Here is a 24,504-nt window from a genome sequence, read left to right on the forward strand (position 1 = left end):
ACGTGATCATATCATAAAGTGGTTTTCTCGATAAGGAGAATAACTGTCTAACCGGATAAAAAATCCAATAAATTTCAGCGGGAATCACAAATAAATTCCGTTCGTTCAAGCCTCGAAATAAATAAGACGGATAATTAAGCTACGGGTTGACAATTAAGGACAAGCACGCAAAACGAGGAAACGGGACCAAAGCCCACGGTGGATGCCGAGTGGGAACGAAGTTACGGAAATTCAAAGTCGATTTATTTTTCCTTGCCTCGTAATTTATGTTGTCAAACCCATTTTTCTTCAAAAAATTAAATTACTAGATTTTGCTAGGAACTAGGTAGATTATATTTATTATGGGTCAAATTTGATTTTCCCCATCCCTCTCCCCTAGGTCGGTTTCTAGGCCTATAAAAGGCTGATTTGTATTTCATTTTTGATGATCTTGAAGAATTTAAAAATCGTTTTGAGAAGTTTTCTCTGAACCGTCAAAGCATTAGTGTGGTTTACACGAGTGTAGAGACAAAATTGAGATCGACGCGTTTTCGAATCTCGACTTAGACCGCGGACGCGCTCCAACGTTTAAGGGGAACTTCCTTGTCGCGTTACGAGGATTCCAACCATTGTTATCGTTATAGGTCTAACGGTAGCAAATATCTCCACATTTCACACACAAAAAAAAAAAAAAACAAATCACTGTTCACGCGGTACTGTTCACGGTACTGTTCATCACCAAAAAAAAAAAAATATTCATCCGTCAAAATTCACGAAAATGGCATTCAATCACGAACAATTGCAAAATCCAAACCAAACCGCTTCCGCATCCATACCCCATACGTTGCAAATGGTATCAGAGCTTCGGATCTTGATTTCCTTAAACCAAGACGGTCCTATGGGGAAGAACAAGGTGTTTGATCCTAACTTACCACCTGTTTTTGATGTGTACGATGATGAAGCTATCTCGCCCTTTCACAATGGCTTCACAAAGGAGGATAACCTTGTTGTCAATTTCGATTTGCCTCCTATATTCGATAACGCTGTCAATTGCATCATAGAGTCAATGTCGAAAACGCAATGGCCAGCCCAGAAGAATCATGGAGTCAATTTTGAACTCGTGAGCCTATTCGATCCAGAACATCACGTTGTATGTTCGACGATCGAAATGGATGATACCTTTCATCCACACGGCTATACTCGTGAGTATATAGAACATGGAACGATTGGTTTTAATCCTTGTCATGATACCGTTCCAAATTCAGATTCGGTGGTTGACCATCTTGGGCAGAAAATAACTCGGGGCTGTGGTAATCTTGTGTTCAACACCGCCACAATAAACGTAATGCAACTATGTGTTTGGAACCAGCAGCAAATGTCCAAGGTATTTGATCCGGGCTCATTACAAGTCGTTGCGGGAATTGGGCAGATAATAATGAACGCAAACCAGCATCTCCTCTCGGCGCTTGAAGGTACAAGAATCGGGACGATTCTTTTTGAAGAAAAGGAGTGTTGATGCGTATAGAGGGGGGGGGGGGGGTAAAAATTCCAATAAATTTCAGCGGGAATCACAAATAAATTCCGTTCGTTCAAGTCTCGAAATAAATAAGACGGATAATTAAGCTACGGGTTGACAATTAAGGACAAGCACGCAAAACGAGGAAACGGGACCAAAGCCCACGGTGGATGCCGAGTGGGAACGAAGTGGCGGAAATTCAAAGTCAATTTATTTTTCCTTGCCTCGTAATTTATGTTGTCAAACCCATTTTTCTTCAAAAAATTAAATTACTAGATTTTGCTAGGAACTAGGTAGATTATATTTATTATGGGTCAAATTTGATTTTCCCCATCCCCCTCCCCTAGGTCGGTTTCTAGGCCTATAAAAGGCTGATTTGTATTTCATTTTTGATGATCTTGAAGAATTTAAAAATCGTTTTGAGAAGTTTTCTCTGAACCGTCAAAGCATTAGTGTGGTTTACACGAGTGTAGAGACAAAATTGAGATCGACGCATTTTCGAATCTCGACTTAGACCGCGGACGCGCTCCAACGTTTAAGGGGAACTTCCTTGTCGCGTTACGAGGATTCCAACCATTGTTATCGTTATAGGTCTAACGGTAGCAAATATCTCCACATTTCACACAAAACAAAAAAAACAAATCACTGTTCACGCGGTACTGTTCATCACCAAAAAAAAAAAAAAAAAAAATTCATCCGTCCAAATTCACGAAAATGGCATTCAATCACGAACAATTGCAAAATCCAAACCAAACCGCTTCCGCATCCATACCCCATACGTTGCAAAAGTGGTCTGTCAGTCAACTGCCTTTGTCTTGGCCTAGTGAAGGCTTGAAGTTGTTTTGTGAAAGGTTGCAGCAACTGGCTAGAGTCTTAAAGAGAATTTGTTTCACCCGGATTGTTGTTGAAAGAAGCTCACTCTTGTTGGTTTGCTTTAGAGCCTTGTCTGAACAAAAATGGTAACCTGATAGTGACCTTTCTTCTAACCATTTCCACCTGACTTGTGTCTGAATTGATGTTGAATTAAAATGAACTGATGCCTGGCCCTGGAATTGATTCTCAGACTGGACTAAGCTTGATTAAGGGGCCATTTAGGCACCCCAACACTAGACCTGGTAAACCTCTTTCTGACAGGTGGAGTTGATGTGGCAGCTGAGTCAGGATTGTTGCTTACCTGTGCCTCTGCTCCTGCTGCAACCTCTCCAAATTGAGAGGAGCTTGACCTCAAGCTAGAGTCTTCTTCATTATCAGACTCCCCATAGTATGGACTCAAATCTCCAACCTTAAAGGTTCCATATACACTATACTCACCAGGGAGGTCAACCTTATAAGCATTACGACCAGCCTTCTCAATGATCTCAAATGGACCTTCAGCTCTGGGCATTAATTTGTTCTTTCTTTTTGCTGAGAATCTCTCTTTCCTGAGGTGTAACCAGACTAGATCACCTGGTGCAAACTCCTTCTTCTTACATGAACTCTTGGAATGCTTCTGATAGGACTCATTTGTCTTCTCAATTTGCCTTCTTACTGCAGCATGCAGTTTGATAATCTATTATGTTCTTTTCTTGGCATCATAGTTGAGCTCTTCTTTAGGGACACTTGAGAGGTCTAAGGGCATCAGAGGGTTGACCCCATAGACTATTTCAAAGGGACTGTGCCCTACTGCAGAAGCTGGAGCTCTATTGAAGGCAAATTTAGCCTGTGACAGTTTGATATCCCAATCCTTAAGAGACTTGTTGACAATACATCTCAGAATTCTTGCCAAGGTCTTGTTTGTTGTTTCAGTTTGACCATCAATTTGTAGATGGTGAGATGCACTGAATAACAGCCTAGTGTTTAGCAGCCTCCATAGAGTTTTCCAAAAGTAGCTCATAAACTTCACATCCCTGTCAGACACAATGGTTTTAGGGACACCATGGAGTCTGACTACCTCCTTTAGATAGAGCTCAACAATGCTAGCAGCATCTTCAGTCTTCTTACAGGCTATGAAATGGTCCATTTTACTGAACCTATAAACCACAACCATAATGGCATCATTTCCCCTCTGAGTTCTTGGCAAAGCCACCATGAAATCCATGCTAACATCATCACATGGCTTGATTGGAACATGCAATGTGATGTAGGGGCCTGTTTGGAATGAACTCTTAGCTTGTTGACATACTGAAGACATTCTTAGGGCAATTTGGACCCCCCAACATTTTAGGCCAATATAATTGGTCCTGCAGAATCTCCACTATTTTTTGTACTCCAAAATGCCCACCTAAGCCACTAGAATGGACTTCCTTGATCAACAGTTCCCTGTAGGAACCTTTAAGAACACAGAGCTTGTTTCACTTAAAGAGACCCTTCCTGTAACTGATATTTGCTCCCATGAACCCTAGTTCCCTCTGTTAATAGTTTCCAGTCTTCAAAGAAATCAGGATCATCTTTGTACAATTCTTTCATGAATTCAAATCCCAGAACTCTTTGACTTGGAACAATTAACATAGAGTACCTCCTTGAGAGGGCATCAGCAACCACATTCTGTTTTCCTTCCTTGTACTTGCTGGAGAAGGTGAAAGATTAAAGGAACACAACCCACTTTGCATGCCTATGACTCAATTTATGCTGGCCACTTATGTATTTCAAGGCCTCATGATCAGAATGCAACACAAAGGGTTTGGATTTGAGTTAGTGGCTCTAATGCATGAGAGCCCTGATAATTGCATAGAACTCCTTGTCATAAGTTAAGTAACTCAACTTAGCTCTATTGAGCTTCTCACTGAAGTAAGCCACTGGCTTCCTTTCCTGAATTAATACAGCTCCAATGCCAACACTACTAGCATCACATTCAACTTCAAATAGACAGTTGAAATCAAGTAATCTGAGTATAGGAGCTTCACATAATAATTTATTGATCAGCCTGAAAGCTTGCAAGGCATTGTCAGTCCACTTGAACTCTCCTTTCTTCATACACTCTATGATAGGGGCAGCTAGGGCACTGAAGTTCTTTATAAATCTTCTGTAGAATGAAGCAAGGCCGTGAAATCCCCTTACCTCTGTAATGGTTTTTGGCACATGCCACGATTTAACAGCCTCAATCTTGTCTTGATCCACAGAGACACCTCTACCAGAGACAATGTACCCAAGGAACTTCACTTCTGGTGCAATGAAGGTACATTTCTCCAGCTTCCCAAACAGTTTATTCTTCCTCAGAATTTGGAACACAGTTTCAAGATGCTTTAAGTGTTCTTCTTTGGTGGTGCTATAAATAAGTATATCATCAAAGTACACTACAGTAAACCTCCCCAAGCAAGGACTTAACACCTCTATCATCAATCAAATAAAGGTGTTAGAGGCATTGGATAGCCCAAATGGCATAACCAGCCATTCATAGAGCCCTTACTTTGTTTTGAAGGCTGTCTTCCGTTCATCACCTTCTCTGATTCTGACTTGATGATATCCTTGCCTCAGATCAATTTTAGAAAATATCTGAGACCCACTCAGCTCATCTAGCATATCATCTAGCCTTAATTGGTATTAGGAATCTGTATTTGACTGTTATGTTGTTTATGGCTTTGTTGTCAATGCACATCCTCTATGAGCCATCCTTCTTTGGGACTAAGAGTGCTGGCACAACACATGGACTCACAGATTCCCTCACAAAACCCTTATTCATCAATTCTTCAATTTGTGTCTGTAATTCCTTAGTGGTAGTTGGATCACTTCTGTATGCAGGTCTGTTAGGGATTACAGATCCTGGTACTAGATCAGTTTGATGCTCTATGCCCCTGAGGGGAGGCAGCCCACTAGGAAGTTCATCAGGGAACACATATGAACATCCCTCCAACAATATCTGAACCTCTATAGGAATTTGAGGTTTCTCAGCTTCTGAGATTTCTTTGGCCAGTAATATGAGAACTGGTTGTTCTTGTTGTAGCTCCTTTACTATCTCAGATTCTGATAAGAATAAGACTCTATTGAGTCCATCAGTCACACTAGAACTCCCATAGCTTTTCTGATTGGGAGGTAAAGGAGTTAGGGTGATCTTCCTACTACCTTGCTTAAATGTGTAGGTATTGTTCCTCCCATGGTGAACTGTACTCTTGTCAAATTCCCATGGCCTGCCTAAGAGCAAATAAAGGGCATCCATAGGCACCATATCACAGAGGAACTCATCCTTGTAAACTATTCCAATGGAGAAAGAAATGAGACACTGCCTGTCTACCTTGACCTCAACTCCCTTGTTCAACCATCTGAGCTTATAAGGGTGGGGATGTATCTTAGTGTTCAGGTTAAGCTTTTCAACTAAGGTGACATAAGCCACATTGGTGCAGCTACCACCATCAATGATTAGGTTACAGACTCTCTTCTGAATGGTGCACCTACTTCTGAAAATTAATGACCTCCTCCTCAAGGGGTGCTTGTTGTGAGTGCATAACTCTCCATAAAACCAAGCTGTGGCTAGTGTCAGGTTGAGCCAACACAGCATCCCGACTAGGTTCCTTATCCACAGTCTTACTCTCAATAATCTCCTCCTGTTCATACTCCACTAGGCCATCTCTCTCCCATTCTTCTACTTCTATGGCAGTCATGACTCTTTTAGAAGGATAATCCTTCTTAAAATGTCCATAGCCTTGGCATTGAAAGCATTTGATTCTGTTTTCTGTGGGTGGGTGGGGGGGGGGGGGGGGGGGTTGGGTAGGTTTAGAGGTAGCAACAACTTTCCCCTTATCTGAGGTAGGTCGTGTTGTAGTTTTTGAGGTGTCACTGAATCTCACACCAGTGTAAGGTTTGAAAACAGGTTTGGTGATTGGTTTGGGTGTAACAGGTTTAGATCTCACCATTTTTTCTACCCTGAGTGCTAGGTTAACTACATCGTCATATGACCACAGTGGTTGCATCCTAACCTTAGCAGCAATGTTTTTATCAAGCCCTTCTAAAAACCTAGCAATCCATTGCTTAGGTTTCTCATTAATCTCACATTGCAAGGTTAGTTACTCAAATTCCCTTAAATAAGTCTCAATGGGTCTCTCATCCTGTCTAAGCTAAGACAATTTAGTGAACAAATCCTGAGTGTAGTCTTTGGTGACAAACTTATCCAATAATTTCTTTTTAAGTTTGGACCAAGATTTAACAGGCTCCTTCCCTTCCCTTAATCTCTGGAGTTTAAGGTTATCATACCACAATGAGGCATACCCTTTTAATTTCAACACAACAACCTTACAAGCCTTAGCATCATTGTAGTTTTTATGCTCAAATATCTTTTCAACATCCCTTATCCATTATAGTAAGTCATCAGGGTTAAGACTACCAGAAATCAAGAATTTCTACCTTTAGATGCGTGTATGTTTGCTCAAGGGCCTCCTCTTATGTCTGATTCTCTCATCTGAATCTGAGCCATAATCCTCTTCATGATGTGGCTGTCCTCTTCCTGCTCCCATATGAAACCCTCTGGCCCTACCTTGCCTCTATGTAGATACCGCATTTCTGCACCTCCCGCCAACCACCCAGTGATGATTGAGCCGCATGTTTGATACGCAGAACGATTTTATGACAGTTCGTAAGTTCATCGACAAGTGATAGCTCAAACACTCGATTCAACCTCACGGTCGTCTTCTACACACCGATACGGTCGTTTTGACAGTAATTAGAGTTCATTTGGAGTCCGGGTAAAAAACCGCTTCACTTTCTAAGAAATCGTTTAAATGCCGAGTCGGAATGTTCCGGGGTGTTCTAGAATTCTCTGGTTATTTATTCCTATTTAAATTTAATATTTTGAAGGAAATATCTTCCGTATATTGTGTTTCACGGAATAAGGAAGTGTATATCTACCGAAATTCCATAAAAAACGCGGAAATCTTTCTTGCTGAGGAGGAAACCTCTGGAGAAATGACGCAGCAGATGTTACGCCTCTTCCAAGAGTCGCAGTGGCTGCTGCGCCTCTTCCCCAACCCTCTTTTCACGCTTTTCAGACTATTTCCGTGATTTGTTTCCGTATCCGTGCCATACCTAAACTCTTTCGTTTGTTTAGAGTAAATAGAGACCTTCGGTCTCCATATTTGGCACGCGAGTGTCCGCCCTTCTCTTCTCTTTTTGCATTCTAGACCACGCTTTTGTTTTCGACGCCTACGTGCTTAATCAATCGACCACGTAAGCTCATATCATTCTGAGTCCCAGTCACGTTGCATAGACCGACCAATTTGACCAACCCCACTTAATCAATTTAATCAATCTCTTAAATCCTTTAACAAGGGCACTTTCCATGCATATTCGAGTCGAGCAATCACTAAACGATAAATTTAGTCAATCTCGTTTCGTCAAACATGTAAGTCTGAGGGTGTAAAATCCTATTTTATTTATTGTACTTTTATTTTGCATCATTAATGTAAGGTTTATATCAAAGGCACGTTCAAAACCGTCTTAAAAACCATCCTTTAAAACCGTATTTACAAAACAGCAAAGGTCTGACGTCAAGAAGAAACACAACAGTAGCTGCGCCTCTTCCTGAGGCTGCCGCTGCTCCTGCTCTTCTTCTTCTTCCTCGACCTTTCTACAATTTTCCTATTTCTCTAATTTCTTTCGTTTCTCTTGTTCGTATCGGTATATAATCATGTTTTATTAATTCCTTTCAAATTATAACGATTAATTCGACTTGAATCCCTTATAATCAATATTTGCGGGTTTTCGTCATCTATTCAAACCCGGATTTTAGAGGTTCGATTCGTTCATATCGATTCTCTGGAATTCATCTTTTGTACATGCTTTTCTTTATTTGATTTCAATTTATTTGATTTAATTCCGTTTTCAAGTTCAAAGTTCGTTCTTTTGTATTTCCGACACGAGTTAATCGTAATCATGTAAATCGCTGTAAATTCTCATCTTTAATTCGTTTTATGGCGATTCCAGATGCATGTAATCTGTTAAATTACTTCTACTCGAGTTCTAATATCAATAATCAACCTTAAATTACCAATGAACATTAACAATCCGCGGTTTTGACTTCACATCCAGAGTCCAACTGGAGAACAGACGCAGGAAGAGCTGAGCCTCTTCCAAAAGACGCAGCAGCTGCTGCGCCTGTTCTGCGTTGGCTTCTGTCCCTGAACTCGTTCTCGCTTTGACGTAGTTCCTAATTGTGTATTTAATCAACTATTATCCGTATTAACACTGCTAATCTGGCATATTTTCATATTTTAATTTAATTTTATTCTCTTTTATTTTTCTTCTTCAAACTCCCGTTTGAGCGTGCTTTTGACGTAGATCAAATAATCCTTGTAATTATTGTAATTTTAATTATTGAAATTTATTTTATTATGTATGATTTATTTACTTGATCTTTCACATGTAATTGAATCTAATATCCTACTTCGACCCAAATTGAGTGCTAAATTACGTGTTCATCGACATAGTCTAATCTCACATGCTAGGATTAATTTGTGTTTGTTGCATTGCATGCATTACATCGACGACATATCGAATATGAACGATTTCCCTAATCATTAGTAGAGGCCGCTATCGAGGCGGGCGAGATTAGGTGTTCGATTAAAGAGATTCCTAATACCTACCCTCACCCCTTACTCCACTTATCTCTGGACATCCATGTCCATTGGCATCTTTGAGAGTTATTCTAGACATAGAATACTAAGGGTAACGAGTTCTTAGTGTCTATGTCACTACTTTGTGTATTGACATGACACGAGGTATTCGAACGGTTTCCAATTTTTCCAAAATAAATTGGTGGCGACTCCACAAATGCAGGCTTATTCAACCTTTCATCGGTTTCAATGCCTCACCAATCGGCAACGGCCCATGACGTGCTTTGGCAAACCCAGGGCTCCGTGGGAGAAGTGCCGCCGCCTCAAGACCAACGCGTGGGTGGCCCATGTCCCCAGTTTGGCGACTCCGCTGGGGATGATACACTTATGTGTTACCCAGTGTGAAACTTGAACAAGGTTAGGGAATAGTTTATATGAGACAGTTGTCGGTTTTCATTACTTGACCTTCTTAGGTCGTTTTATTCGGCCTTCCTAGGCTTAACCCAACCCACTCGACCAATCGTCCCGTCCGGACGGTCCAAATTATTATCTGGGCCTAAGGATAGATAACAATTGACGTCAACCATATACCGTGGTACCTACTCATGTTTGTATCAAGGGCTTTCACTACTCGAGGAAATAGACTAGGAACCGACCTTACTCATGTTTGGCACGGACCTCTCCACAGACCAGGGTTTGATTTCTTGGTATGGCAACCCACCTTTTAAGCCCAAACCCTTTAAATGCACTTAGCATACCGTTATAATGTTCGTCTGTATGTTTTTATCATATACGTGATCACCGTTTTGCAAACAAAACCATGACGAAAATTTGTAAAATAAAATCCTTTTCAAAATGTAAATATTTTTGAAAATGGCCTAAAATAGCGCAAAATAAGTCGAAACTTTGTCCAAATGTCAAGTCAAAATTCGGGCCTCAAAAATCATTTCAAACCTCACTTCGAGTCAGCACTCCTACAACTCCACTACAGTTGTCTAGGACAAACATTTCAAATATTTTCATTTTCAAACCTCACTTGATACAATGGCACACGCTCACCTCACGAGTCGAGTCTCTTTTGAGTAAGTGTGCGAAAATGGTCGATCGTGTTTTGATTCGTCGTCGATCTCTTATCCTCAGTTCCAAAATGGTGGGAACTAGTCATGGAAGCATTAATGGTCAACCTCAACCGTCAGTAAATGGTAATGATCAAATCCTAGATGCACTCTGATGCGGTCGTTTCTACACCAAAAATAAATACCTAAGTACAACTAACTAATAGCTAGTAGTAAGTAGGGTCGATCTCCACAGGGAGGCTAAGTTGCTATTTATCTGTCTAATTCAGTCTGTCAGGGTGTCACAGAAATGGGGGTTTTGTATTGATTGTGAACTAACTAAACTACTGCAGCTAAGGGCAAGAGAAGAGGGATAAAGGAAATTAAAATAAGAGAAAGGAAGTATGCTAGGAGTCGGTCTACCGTGGCAGCTATACTATCGGTAATACTAAGGCGATTAGACTATTGATAAGAAGAGCTATGGTCGTCACCTTTCGGTCCTTAAACCGCCCTAGAGCGTAAACAGTTTAACTTTCGCCCTCACTGCAATACCCTATTGTAATTAAGCAAGCCTTTCCTTCCAATCTTTCGATCCAGGTCGGGGTTAACTAGATTTATGGTCTCCTGCATGCATTCATTCAACCGGATAACAATTATATTGCCTAATACAATTCTTATCGCAAGACTAACCTATATAAGTCAATTAAAACATTGCCACCACGGCTTCCCTAATCCTAACATACTACGGGATTTAGCTAGACATGGAAATAAGGGAAACAAACATAAAGGAAATAAGAATAATAAACATTAAATTAAAAGGAGAGAAAGGAAGAAAGAATTACTGAATTTAAAAGATCCGGAAATAAGGAAGTAACAAGCAACAGTAAACGTGATAGAAGAGAAGTAACGTGATAACTGGATGATTACAAATGACATCCTAACTCCTATTTATAAGAAAATAGGAGTATAATTAAACCTAATGACGGAATTAGAGCAAAAAGCCCAACCCATCAGCGAAATCCACTCGATCGAGTAAAGAAACCACTCGATCGAGCAAACTCAACAGAAAATGCACTCGATCGACCAAGTAAAGTGCTCGATCGAGTAAGTGCATATAAGGAACTGGTCGATCGACTACAAATTCTACTCGATCGACTGTTTATTCAATCTAAAACCACTCGATCGAGTGGTAAACTACTCGATCAGGTGGATCTTGACTTCAGCAGCTTATAATTCTCGTTAATTTGACCTTGACTTGTCCTTTTAGCGCCCGAAACACCTTCACGCATCCGAAGACAGCAATATTTCCCGCTCCAAATTATCTCTTCCTCCAAATGCATGCTAAACGGACGGTAAATAGCTTGATTTCACTACTTTCGGATCCATACCTGCAAATAAGACATAATAACCCAAAGTAGCATATTCGGGGCATTTCGTAGCATAAAACTACGATAAAAGCATAGAAATACGTGCATAAAATAGGCTAAAAAGACTATATAAAATGCACGTATCACACTCATTCGTCTTTAGACAAGCCAAGACCAAGCTTATGCTCGCCTTAATGCCATTGAAGGCCGAATTATCGCTGTAGAAGCTAGACTTCCTCCTGCAGAGGATGCCATTCCCGACATGGTCATACACGATAATATCCCACCCTTTGTTGGACAACCAGAAGTCAATCTTCCACCAGGTCCTACTGAAGCTGAAAAGCGACTCCAATATTTGGAGGAGCAACTAATGTATCTCAAGGGAGATGACATCTACAGGGAAAACAATCGCAAGTAAGAGGCAGTAAACGCTCAACTGCCAACTAACTTCAACATGACCGACATCTCGAAGTTTAAGGGGCATGAAAACCCGCTGAACCATACCCGTGCCTTCAAAGATTATATGTCTATCAAAGGCATCAAGCCAGAGATATTCCTAAGGATCTTTCCTTCATCTCTCGACACTATTCCTAAGCAATGGTTCTGCTCTTTGGAACACAAGAAAATCTCTACTTGGGATGATGATGCAATTGAGTTCACCAAACAGTATGCAAATAATGCTGAAATTCAAGTCAATATGCGCACTCTAGAGGTTCTTACCCAAAATGAGAAAGAAGGATTCACCGACTTCCTAAGTAGGTGGAGAAAGACTAGTACATAACTCGTCGAACGCCCAGATGAAGCTACCTTGTTGAAAAGTTAGTGGACAACTTAAGGCCAATCTATGCGAACCACCTAAGATACCAAAACATAAAGTCTTTTAAAGACTTGATTGTGTTATGCACAAGAATTGAAGACGACATTCGTAAGGGACTCTTGTCCAAAACGGTAGGTCGCGAATATCAAGGCACAACGAGTCGTTCTTATGGCTCCACTAGCAAGACCGACGAGGTCAACCTTGTCGAATCATCTACTAAGAAAAATGGCCCACAGAGGAAGTTCACCAACGTTGGTGACTCATACTCCAACGCTATGAAAAGACTGATGAAACAGGGTAAACTCCAACCTATAGGACCTACGCCTGACCCAGAGAAGAAGTCTAAGTTCTGGGATGAGAACGCCTACTGCGAGTACCATAGAGGCAAAGAGCATGATACAGAGAAATGTTTCAAATTAAAACATGCCTTTCAGGATATGATTGAGGATGGGCGCTTGCCTATACCTCCTACAACTAAGCCTAACAATACTCAGATTCCTCTTGGGGTCCTAATGATCACAGATGAGGAATCCACCTTGGATTGTTCACACCTCATTTCTCCAGCTGAAGACGAGGTCAATGCACTAGAAAATGAGGAGAGTTATTCCACCATCTCCCCTACTATCGCTGACTTTGTCGCATGGGCAAAGAGTACAAGTAGGCAAATTTCAAATCTAGAAGCTGTAATGGCATCCCTACGTAACACCAGCACTATATCTAGGAAAAACGGGTCAGTGGTTCCAAGTTTATCTCAAGAGTCCACAATGCACGAAGTGATCGCATTGACCGACGATCTAGTCGAGCAAATAATCAACCTAGAAGCTGAAATCATAAGCTTAAGAGAGCTTAATATCGTCAATGGGGTTTGGGAGGACGACAATAATGAAGATGTTTACCTCACAGTACATCCTCTAGTCAACGTTAGTGAGATCAAGATGTGGACCACCTTACTCGCTCAGGACGTCCATATCAAAATATCACTCAAACAAATGGTCCAGTCACTACTAACACCAATGTCATCACACCAAACGATGGCGAATATACTTCTCCTGACCATTTATTGAAACAACTTCAAAAGACAAAAGATGATCTTTCAGTCTGGCAACTAGTCGCAAGTTCATTTCCTCATCGTCAGGCTTTACTGCAAGCATTGGCTAAATTGAACGTAGCACATAACTCTACACCTGACGACGTCATCAACCTTGTCTTCCATGACTCGGTCAAGCTAAGTAACCCAATTACTTTCTCAGATGAGGACTTGCCTCCCTTTGGTGTCACTCATAACCTTGCTCTATACATCACAGTCACATGCTTGAAGAAAAATGTACTAATGAATCTGGTGGATGATGGCTCCGCAGTAAATGTCATACCACTAAAACAGCATACAAGTTAGGCATGAAAGAATCAGACTGGACTCCTACCAACCAAGGCATTCGCGCATACGACGGAACACGACGTAAAGTGGTGGGGCTAGTTAACCTTACCGTGGCCACTGTGCCGATCGAGCGAAAGGTCAAATTTCAGATAGTAGACATAAAGGCATCTTTCAATATACTTTTGGGTAGGCCCTGGATTCATGCTTCCAAAGTAGTAACATCCACCGTACACCAGAAAATCAAGATCCCTCTAGATGGCAAGGTAGTGACGATCACTTCGTCACCTATCAAGGCCGTGATAGAGAAAATATCAAGCAACCAAGTAATTGTAGATCCAGTGTATGAGCTTGGAGGATTTAAAATCATAAACCTTATAGAGAGCGAGCTGGCTCTCTTATACTTCAATCCATACTCCACCTTAGTGGTCAACCACATAATCAAATCCCAGGGATACTTCCCAAGAATGCCACTAAACCCTATCAGAAAGAATACCTTTGCACCTTTTAAGGAAGGAGAATCCCAAAAGATACCACTAGGCTTAGGGTACAAACCCACGAAAGCAGAACTCTTGAAATGCTTACTCAAGTTCGGAATCGCAAAAATAAGGGGGTCCAAATGCAACCCTATCTCCCTACACTAAATGGTTACTTCGTCAAAGAAGGGGACTGTGAAAATTTTTATGCATTTCCTGAACCTTGGAGATGCAAAGGCATTCAACTAGCTGGAATCGAGGTCTTCCACGATTGCTACTTCATTCCTCCAGAAACGGTTCATACCGTCAAAACTCGTCAGACACCTTGTGTCGACGAACAGGCTGTTAGCCTCCTGTTTGGAGAAGATCGATTCGTCAGGGCACCGCAGGATGAGATCATTACCATGATACTTCAAGACGACCATTTTAGCCCTACAGCATTGATCACCGACACCAACCCAAATTAGCAGAAAGGATGGAGAAAATCAATCAAATGGACCAACAATCTAGGAAAGTTCTTCAAGGTCACTACCGGAGAAGGAGAGATGTTCAAAGGAGAACCCGAAGACGATGAATTCGAATCAGAGTCGGAATCAGAGTCGGAGTCGGAAGCTAAGTCTAGAGAAGTTGCTAGAGAGTCTCCTCCTGTCTTCATTCCTCACCCCTCTATTTCACCTAGCATAGCGTCACCTAGTAACAGTAGCTTGGAGGATGCCCCAGCAACTGTCCCTTTACCGCCACTGACTACTGCGCAGATGGCTTCTTTGTTTTAGCTGTTTTAAAATTTTAATATGAATAAATCTGATTCTACTTACTCCTAATGCAATTCTATTTACGATGATAATGAGGATGATCCTGACCCAGAATCAATCGAGTTACCTCCCTATATAATCAAAGAAATACTAGAAGAGGGGGAAGGGGCACCAGTTATCGAAAACACCGAACCTATCAACGTAGGAACGGAATTAGAACCCCAAGAACTTAGGATAGGGACGACCCTAGACCCAACTGAAAGGGCCAATTTCATCGACCTCCTACACGAGTTCAAAGACGTCTTCGTTTGGTCTTACAAAGACATGCCAGGAATCAACAGGGATATTACAAAACATCGTATTCCAATCAAGCCGGGTTTTAAACCTGTAAAACAGAAGCTTCGTTGGATGAGGACAGAATGGGCTCTTAAGATCAAAGAAGAAGTCGATAAGCAATTCAAAGCCGGATTCATCAAAGTTTCCGAGTATTCAGACTGGGTGGCTAACATAGTCCCCGTACCCAAAAAGAATGGACGAATCCGGGTTTGTGTTGACTTCAGAGACTTGAACAAAGCAAGTCCTAAGGACGACGTCCCCTTACTACACATTGATATATTAGTAGATAACACAGCAAATCACGCGTTGTTATCCTTCATGGACGGGCATGCAGGGTATAACCAAATCAAAATGGCCGTAGAAGATATGCACAAGACAACCTTCGTCACTCAGTGGGGCACGTACTGTTACACTATTATGCTATTCGGGCTAATCAATGTTGGGGCTACATACCAACGCACTGCAACTACTTTGCTACATGACATGATGCATAAAGAAGTGCAGGTGTACGTGGATGATATGATCGTGAAATCCAAGGATAGAAAAGGACACATTGATAACCTTCGCAAATTCTTCCTCAGATTGCGCAAGTACAACATGAGGCTCAATCCTCAGAAATGTGCATTCGGAGTAACGTCAGGCAAGCTTCTGGGTTATGTCGTCAGCCAGAGAGGGATAGAAATTGATCCATCCAAGATCAAGGCCTTAATCGAAATGCCACAACCCCAGACAGAAAAGGAGGTTAGAGGATTCTTGGGCAAAGTGCAATACATAAGTCGATTCATATCGAAACTCACTATGATGTGTGAACCAATCTTCAAGAAACTCAAGAAAATGGACCATACCATATGAGACGAGGACTGTAAAAAGTCATTTGACAGGATAAAGGAGATACTCGCTAGGCCACCCGTGCTAATGCCTCCCCAACGAGATCAACTTCTTGGTTTATATCTCACAGTCACCGAAACAGCCATGGGGGCTGTGCTCGCGCAAACTATTGGAAAGGAAGAAAGAGCTATCTACTACCTTAGTAAGAAGTTGTTAGAGTACGAGTGTAAGTATACACCTCTCAAAAAGACACGCCTCTCTCTTGTGTGGGCAACGAAGAAGCTACGCCATTACATGATTAGCTACTCTGTCAAGGTGTACTCTAAAATGGATCCCGTCAAATACCTCTTTGAGAAACCCGATTTCAACGGACGCTTAGCAAGATGGACCTTAATGCTCTCAGAGTTTAACCTCAAATACGTGTTGGAAATCTAGATCGCTTTACTAACATATTCATATATGTTGATGTTAATTTAATCATAAAATTAATTGGTGATCTTATGCATGCAAACAATAAAAAAATTAAAGAAGAAATATTCATCCTTACATTTGGTTTTTTGGATCAAAGGGCACAAGAGAGTTCTCCTACTCTCTTGTTCTTGAGCTTTCCTTAATGGATGAACAAGGATTCAAGATGAGAATCCCTCCCAAGGATTTATACCCAAGATAAACTCTTAATAAAACTAATATTATTATTACTAGAATAATACTAATTTTGTATAAAAATTGACCCAACAATTATTTGGTTTCTCTATCAAAACCGGTTGAGAGAGAGGAAGAATAGAGGAATATTTTATCTTTCTAAAACTCTTGTTTTTAGATGGATGAATGAATGAATGTTCACTTGTGTGTATCATAGTGAATATTAGGCAAAAATAAGAAGAAAAACCAAAGTGATTTGCTTCTCAAAACCGGGTGGAAGAGGGGGAAAAAGAGGGAGCCAATGCATGCTCATGGTTGCCTTCACAAGAACAAGTAGGCATGCAAGTCTAGTATTAGGCAAACATGATTATGTTTACCACTAATACAATTATCCTAATATTTTCCTATTCCTCTCCAATATTTCGGTCATGAGGATAAAATGGACTCCATTTTATCTTTGTCAAAATGTCAATTTGTCATATGTCACATAAATTTGTTATGTATTTTTAACATATTAAAAATCAACGTATTGATAAAAATACGTCATATACAAAAATCGACTTAGTAATTCACAATTACTTGTACCAAAATATTTTACCAATTTATAAATCACAATAACTTGTATTTATAATAATTCATTCAATTTCAATTGTTTCCTTAAACAATAATTTCATCTAAGTAATGAAACAATTCAATTACCTAGACCGTATCTTATTTAATCAGATTACAATGAGATACGTAAATTTTACTTCCAAAATCGTCTGTCAATTTTCAAGTAATATAATTAACTCGTAACGTTATACGATTAATTAAATGATCAATTAAGAGTATTATCCTTTAGGTATGACCTAGGGGATCAACTGATCACCACCGTCGCACGACAGTAATGTCAAACTCTAGTCAGCCAATCATTACCGATATGTGTGGGCCAGTTGACAGTAAAAATACTTCCCAATTGTATTCTTTAAAATGAGACTTAAACATGTGATCATCATGATCAACAGTTGTGATCGCATTATTGTCGGAGGACACATATTCCAACAATCTCCCACTTGTCTTCGACAAGTGTGCGTCACCAATTCTCTTGACCTATTACTATCTCCCACTCAATGCAAGGTGTCTTTCAGGTCGTATTTGCAAGTGATCATATCGAGAGTGGTTTCCTCGATCTGGAGAATAACTGATTGACCGGATTTATCCACCATGGATACATTCCGAGCGTGGCCACGCATTTCCAGTTCATTACTCCTCGAGTGGCCCTGAGATATTGTTATAACCCTGACTAGGGGTGGACAATTCCTATCGCACTCATTCTCTTCGACTAGCCACAACCATCATAACCCAAAATATGCCCATTTGACCCCATTTACGAAGGTCGTAGTAACACAAATCAAAGTTAATCTGAAACTGTGCCATCTTAGGTGAATAGTCTTTAGTCAAAAGAATCGACTCATTAGAATACTATAGTAGCTCTCGCCACGACCAGGCTATATAAATTTGCCAGAACTCTATAAGCGGTCATAAGGCCCGACAAAATGTTCCTAACAGTCTGCCTATGTGATCGACTAGTCATCTCACATGACTCTATGGCACTTGAACTTGCCATCAATCGCTTCACACTCTAGTCACTTCGAGACGTCACCTCATACAAGTGACTATGGGCAAATACTATGTTAATCCGTGTTCACTTTAACGGGGTTCAATTGTCACTACAACCCGTTTGGATGTAACAATGTATAAATTAAAGATAAAAGACAAATGTGATTGTGAACATGAACAAAAACAACACTTTTATTTCATTTCAAAATCTAACAAAAACTTGGTACACGTTTAAGTCCCATGGATGCAACATGTCCATCATGCTTAGCCTGCGATAAAGGCTTGTGAGCGGATCGGCTATGTTGTCATCCGTCCCAACCTTACAAATCGCAATTTCCTTTCTTTCAATGAAATCTCTAATTACATGATATTTTCTAAGTACATGCCTAGATCTATTACTAGACTTTGGCTCCTTAGCTTGGAAGATCGTCCCACTATTATCACAATAGAGAGTGATGGGATCATTGGCGGTAGGTACTACTTTTAGACCTTCCGTGAATTGCCTGATCCACACAGCTTCCTTGGCGCCTTCGATCGCAATGTACTCACCTCCGTTGTTGAATCCATGATTCTGACTTCCTTGAAGCTTCTCCAGCCTAACGGCTCCACCATTGAGCATGAAAACAAAACCAGCTTGTGATTTCATGTCATCTCTATCTGTTTGGAAGCTTGAGTCCGTGTAACCATTAACACGAAGTTCGGTGTCTCCTCCAAACACTAAGATAGAATCCTTAGTTCTTCTCAAGTACTTAAGGATGTTCTTGACGGCAATCCAGTGACTCTCACCTGGATTTCCTTGATATCTACTCGTCATGCTTAAAGCATACGAGACATCAGGACGTGTGCATATCATGGCGTACATGATTGATCCAACAGCGGAAGCATAAGGGACCGTCTTCATGCGTTCAACATCATGGGGTTCGGAGGGAGATTGAGTCTTGCTCAATATCGTCCCAGTTACCATAGGTACCAAACCCCTTTTTGATTTGTCCATGCTGAACCGTCGAAGAATCTTATCAACATAAGACTCTTGACTTAGTGCCAATATCCTCTTGGATCTATCTCTATGGATCCGGATACCTAATATGCGTTGTGCTTCTCCTAAATCCTTCATTTGGAAGTGGTTACCTAACCACTTCTTAATAGAAGACAACATCGGAATATCATTTCCAATGAGTAGTATGTCATCGACATACAAGATTAGGAACACAACATTGCTCCCACTAAATTTCATGTATAAACATGGTTCCTCAACACTTCGAGTAAAACCATTTTCCTTTATAACATGATTGAATCGATGATGATTCCAACTTCTAGATGCTTGCTTAAGACCATAAATGGATCTCTTAAGCTTGCACACTTTGTTAGGATTCTTGGAATCAACAAAACCTTCGGGTTGTATCATGTACACCTCCTCTTCTAAATGCCCATTTAGAAAAGCGGTTTTGACATCCATTTGCCAAATTTCATAATCATGAAATGCAGCGATCGCTAACAAAATCCGTATGGATCTTAGCATGGCTACGGGGGCGAAGGTCTCATCATAATGGAGACCTTGGACTTGGGTAAATCCTTTTGCCACTAGCCTAGCTTTGTAGACATCGTCATGTCCCTCTATGCCATTCTTGACTTTGAATATACATTTGCATTGAAGAGGTCTTGCCCCTTTAGGCAAATCTACCAAGTCCCAAACTTGGTTTTCATGCATAGAATCCATTTCGGACTTCATGGCTTCAAGCCATAAGGAGGAATTAGGACTAGAGATTGCGGTCTTGTAGGTAGCGGGCTCGTCACTTTCTATAAGCAACACATCAAGTGTTCCATCTTCTTCGATAAGTCCCACATATCGATCGGGATGACGAGAAACACGGCCCGTTCTTCTAAGAGGAGGAGGAATAACCGCATTAGACGACGAAGGAACTTCTTCTTGCGTCTCTATCTCGGTTTGTGGCTCTTGAACTTCATCAAGTTCAAAATTTCTCCCACTCTGTCTCTTAGAAATAAATTCTCTTTCTAAGAAGACAGCCTCGAAAGACACAAACACTTTGTTATCTTGAGGTTTGTAGAAGTAGTATCCTCGAGAGGTCGAGGGGTAACCTACAAAGATGCATTTTTCGGATCTTGGGGCAAGCTTGTTGTCGTTCTTAGTCTTGACGTAAGCATCACATCCCCAAATCTTCATATAGGATATATTGGGGATCCTTCCCGTCCACATCTCACATGGAGTCTTTTCGGTGGACTTTGTGGGACTATTGTTCAAAGATCTAATTGCGGTTTGAATCGCAAATCCCCAAAACGAGTTCGGTAACTCAGTTTGACTCATCATGGATCGAACCATTTCAAGTAAGGTTCGATTTCTCCTTTCGGCAACACCATTAAGTTGTGGTGTTCCGGGTGGAGAAAGTTGTGATATTATACCACAACCTTTCAAGTGTGAATCGAATTCAAGGCTAAGATATTCTCCACCACGGTCGGATCGTAGTGCTTTTATCTTTTTGTTCAATTGGTTCTCTACTTCATTCTGAAATTCCTTGAATTTCTCAAAAGCTTCACTCTTATATTTCATTAAATAGACATGCCCATGTCTACTCAAGTCGTCGGTGAAGGTTATGAAGTAGTCATAATTTCCACGAGCGGTGATACTCATTGGTCCACATACATCGGTGTGTACGAGTCCCAACAATTCACTAGCTCGTGTCCCTTTACCACTAAAAGGATTACGAGTCATTTTGCCAAGTAGGCAATATTCGCATGTACCATATGATTGATAATCAAATGGTGTAATCACATTACTTGAAATTAATCTTTTAATGCGATTCTCGTTTATGTGACCTAATCGACAATGCCAAATGAACGATTCACTTGGGTCACTTGATTTGAGTTTCTTTGATTGAATGTTATGGATATCATTTGTCGGATTTGAGGTCTCTAAAATGTAAATGCCATTGATGGAAGAAGCTTGGCCTATGACCAAATCATTCCTTGAAATAGTACAACGATTGTTCTTAATGACAAAACAAAAACCGTCCATGTCTAGCATGGCGATTGAAATAATGTTTTTAGAGAGTGTAGGCACATAAAAACAATTATGTAAATACAACTCAAATCCGTTAGGCAAAGCTAAAACATAAGGTCCTTTGGATTTGGCCGCTACTCGAGCTCCATTTCCAAGGCGTAGATCCACATCTCCCTTGCTAAGCCTCTTCACGTCTCTTAAACCCTGTAAATGATTATAAAGGTGAGAACCACAACCGGTATCTAGTACCCATGTCGTAGTGGAAGTATAATTTATATCAATAACATAAATTTCTTTAGGAATTTTACCTTTTGGAACGATGATTCTTTCCCTTATATTTCGCAAATATACGGGACAATTCCTAAGCCAATGTCCCATGCCATAGCAATAATGGCACTCATCATTAACTTGCTTGAAGTTTTTGATTTTCTTTCCCTTCTTCTTGAACTTTTTGCCCTTTGAAGCAAGAACTTGATTGCTTGAGCTCCCACTAGTTTTGGCATCTTTATCTTCCAGAGACAAAGACCCTATAGATTGTATGAGGTAGTCTTCCTGAGACGGGCTCACACGAGATCTAGTAGTAGTAGGTGGTTTATAAGAAGTGATGAAGTTAAGGTTTCCATCCGAACCTATCCCAAAATGAAGTTCTCTAGTAGTGTCGAAATCATTGTTGGAGCAAACGTCGTCAAAAACATTGTGGTAAGACTCAATAGTTATCGGTGCGATAGCATTTGATGGATTCATTGTAATGAACTACAAGTATGGAGGAAAAGGAAATATTAACATTTGTCTTTTTAAATCATACTTGCAAATAAATTAACAAGATATGAACATTTATATAGTGACCTCTACCCAACTATAATAAATGATTCCAAGACCCAAATTCATATCGACTTAGGCACGGTAGGGCCGATTCATCCTTTATCAATATAACTCGGTGGATTAACGTTTAATCGATTCTACTTTTAGAACTCTTGGTCGATAAAATTACTCTAATGTTTATCTATAGCCCGGAACACATGCGACTACGGTCACGAATACTTCCGTTGAGCTCAATCCAAATTTCGAATAAATGTGTCCATGATCCAAATCCACATCAACTTGGGCACGGTAGGGCCGATTCATCCCTTATCAATATGAATTCGGTGGATAGACATTTATCACCCACTTCCCCTATGTAACAAGTTTTGTACCCCGGTAGGGCCGAGTGCACTCCCTCGCGAAATAGGTTTTCATGGTTTCTACTATTTGGTAAGGCTATGTCTCAATTGATTATTTTAGCGAGAGGTCATGTCAATTTATTATCTATCACGTTTTAAGTGAACTAAAGCGGTGAACTACGATAATTCTAATTGACACGGTCGATAAAATCGATGAAGATGATGATGCATGTTTTAGTTATGGCGATTTATCGATGCATGCGACATATAAATAAAATGCAAAGCATAAAAATAAATCCTAGTATGGCCTTCCTAAAATAGAAAACTATTTAACTATTACATATTCGGAAACCAACTCCATTGGTCCCTTGAACTTCGGTTGTGGCACGCATCTCGAGGTAACACCGTCTTTATGTATCGCCTCCTTGAAGAAATCCGTCTTTATGGAACTCCGGAATAAATAAATTACATAACAAATTACATAATTTCCTATTATACATTTCTAACTAAAATAAAATAAATCTATTAAATTACAAAACGGTGATACGAGATCACAATAAATTACAACCGAATCGATATTCCCATACATTTCGGGTAATACCAATTAAAACTAAGGCCATACTAAGTAAAATTACATAATTCAAAAATTACATAAAATAAAATTTATGACAATCATAAAGAAAATGCATCATTATAATATGTATGAACATGCCCAATTTTATGCTAAATCGCCTTTAAGTAGCCAATATCGTATATTACTCGGTTTTTACGGATTTGCGTGATTCAACGTTTTATAATCACAAAAATTACATAAATTCATATTTATGCATAAGTTAATTACCCTAACCTCTTAGGACTCAAAATTTAGTCTTCACTAATTATTTGACCATAATTAACTCATATTTCTAAAATTGTTCATTAATGGACCTAAAATACAATAAAATGCTATTAACTTCAAATAAATCACCAAAAATTCAAATAAATTCAAAATTCAAAATTTAAACTTATGAACATTCTGTAAAAATACCATGTCACTCATAATGTTCAAAAACTTAGGTTAAAATTTCGTAATATTATCGGAAAAACTATGTTGCGTTTTATCGGATTTAACAATAAAATCATAAAAACATGAGAAAAATTATATTCACCAACTTTTCAATTTTAGATCTAAAAAAGATAATAAAATGCAACATATGAAGTTTTTCCTTAGTCATGGAGTATGTTTTATTAATATTTCACTTAATTAAGTCACTATTTATGCTATTTTTCTTCAAAAATCCATAAATCATGCAAAAAGACTTCAATATAGCCTATTATTTTACACACATCTTGTAAAATTGCATGTGACAACATACTAAATTTCTATGACCAGATTCGAAATTTATCTCATATTAACCTATTTTTCATCTAAAACCGATTTTAATAATGAAAAATCCATTTTTCGAGCATAAGAACTCCAAAAATTATGAAAATTTACAGGTTATCTCAAAAGAATATAAGTGACAACATATCCAAAAATCACTGGAAAATTCGAAGTTTAGCTAATTTTAGACCGAAAATGACATTTTATTCATAAAATCATATTTTAATGCCATTATTATGAAAAATGAACAATAAAAATCCATAAATTAACCAAAATATACTAAAAACATTTTAGGACCAGAAACTTTGACATGCATAATGATTTTCGTGATATATCATAATAACACAAATTAAACAAGTTTTATATGTTAAACAAATAACTCGGAAAAACTTTTAACCGATTTGCATGCAAACAACCAAGGCTCTTGATACCGCTTGTTGGAAATCTAGATCTCTTTACTAACATATTCATATATGTTGATGTTAATTTAATCATAAAATTAATTGGTGATCTTATGCATGCAAACAATAAACAAATTAAAGAAGAAATATTCATCCTTACATTTGGTTTTTCGGATCAAAGGGCACAAGAGAGTTCTCCTACTCTCTTGTTCTTGAGCTTTCCTTAATGAATGAACAAGGATTCAAGATGAGAATCCCTCCCAAGGATTTATACCCAAGATAAACTCTTAATAAAACTAATATTATTA

General features: G+C 39.5%; 1 protein-coding gene across 1 annotated transcript; it reads right to left on the reverse strand.

Annotated features, from left to right (window-relative positions):
- Positions 1-5,072: 5,072 nt before the first annotated feature.
- Positions 5,073-6,069, reverse strand: LOC141588350 (uncharacterized). The gene is made up of 2 exons (XM_074409797.1): positions 5,864-6,069; positions 5,073-5,811 (listed from the first exon to the last, which is right to left on the reverse strand). Exons 1-2 carry the CDS (start codon positions 6,067-6,069, stop codon positions 5,073-5,075), a joined length of 945 nt encoding a protein of 314 aa, XP_074265898.1.
- Between the last annotated feature and the right edge of the window lie 18,435 nt (positions 6,070-24,504).

Source organism: Silene latifolia, chromosome 6 (assembly GCF_048544455.1).
Source record: "Silene latifolia isolate original U9 population chromosome 6, ASM4854445v1, whole genome shotgun sequence".
NCBI classification, from domain to species: domain Eukaryota; kingdom Viridiplantae; phylum Streptophyta; class Magnoliopsida; order Caryophyllales; family Caryophyllaceae; genus Silene; species Silene latifolia.

What these genes read in the sequence shown, in the direction of transcription:
- LOC141588350 (XM_074409797.1), bottom strand. Translation starts at nt 6,069, where the DNA reads ATGACTGCCATAGAAGTAGAAGAATGGGAGAGAGATGGCCTAGTGGAG. An exon ending in GAGGTCATTAATTTTCAGAA is followed by an intron (nt 5,812 to 5,863) that starts GTAGGTGCACCA and finishes TGATGGTGGTAG; the next exon opens with CTGCACCAATGTGGCTTATG.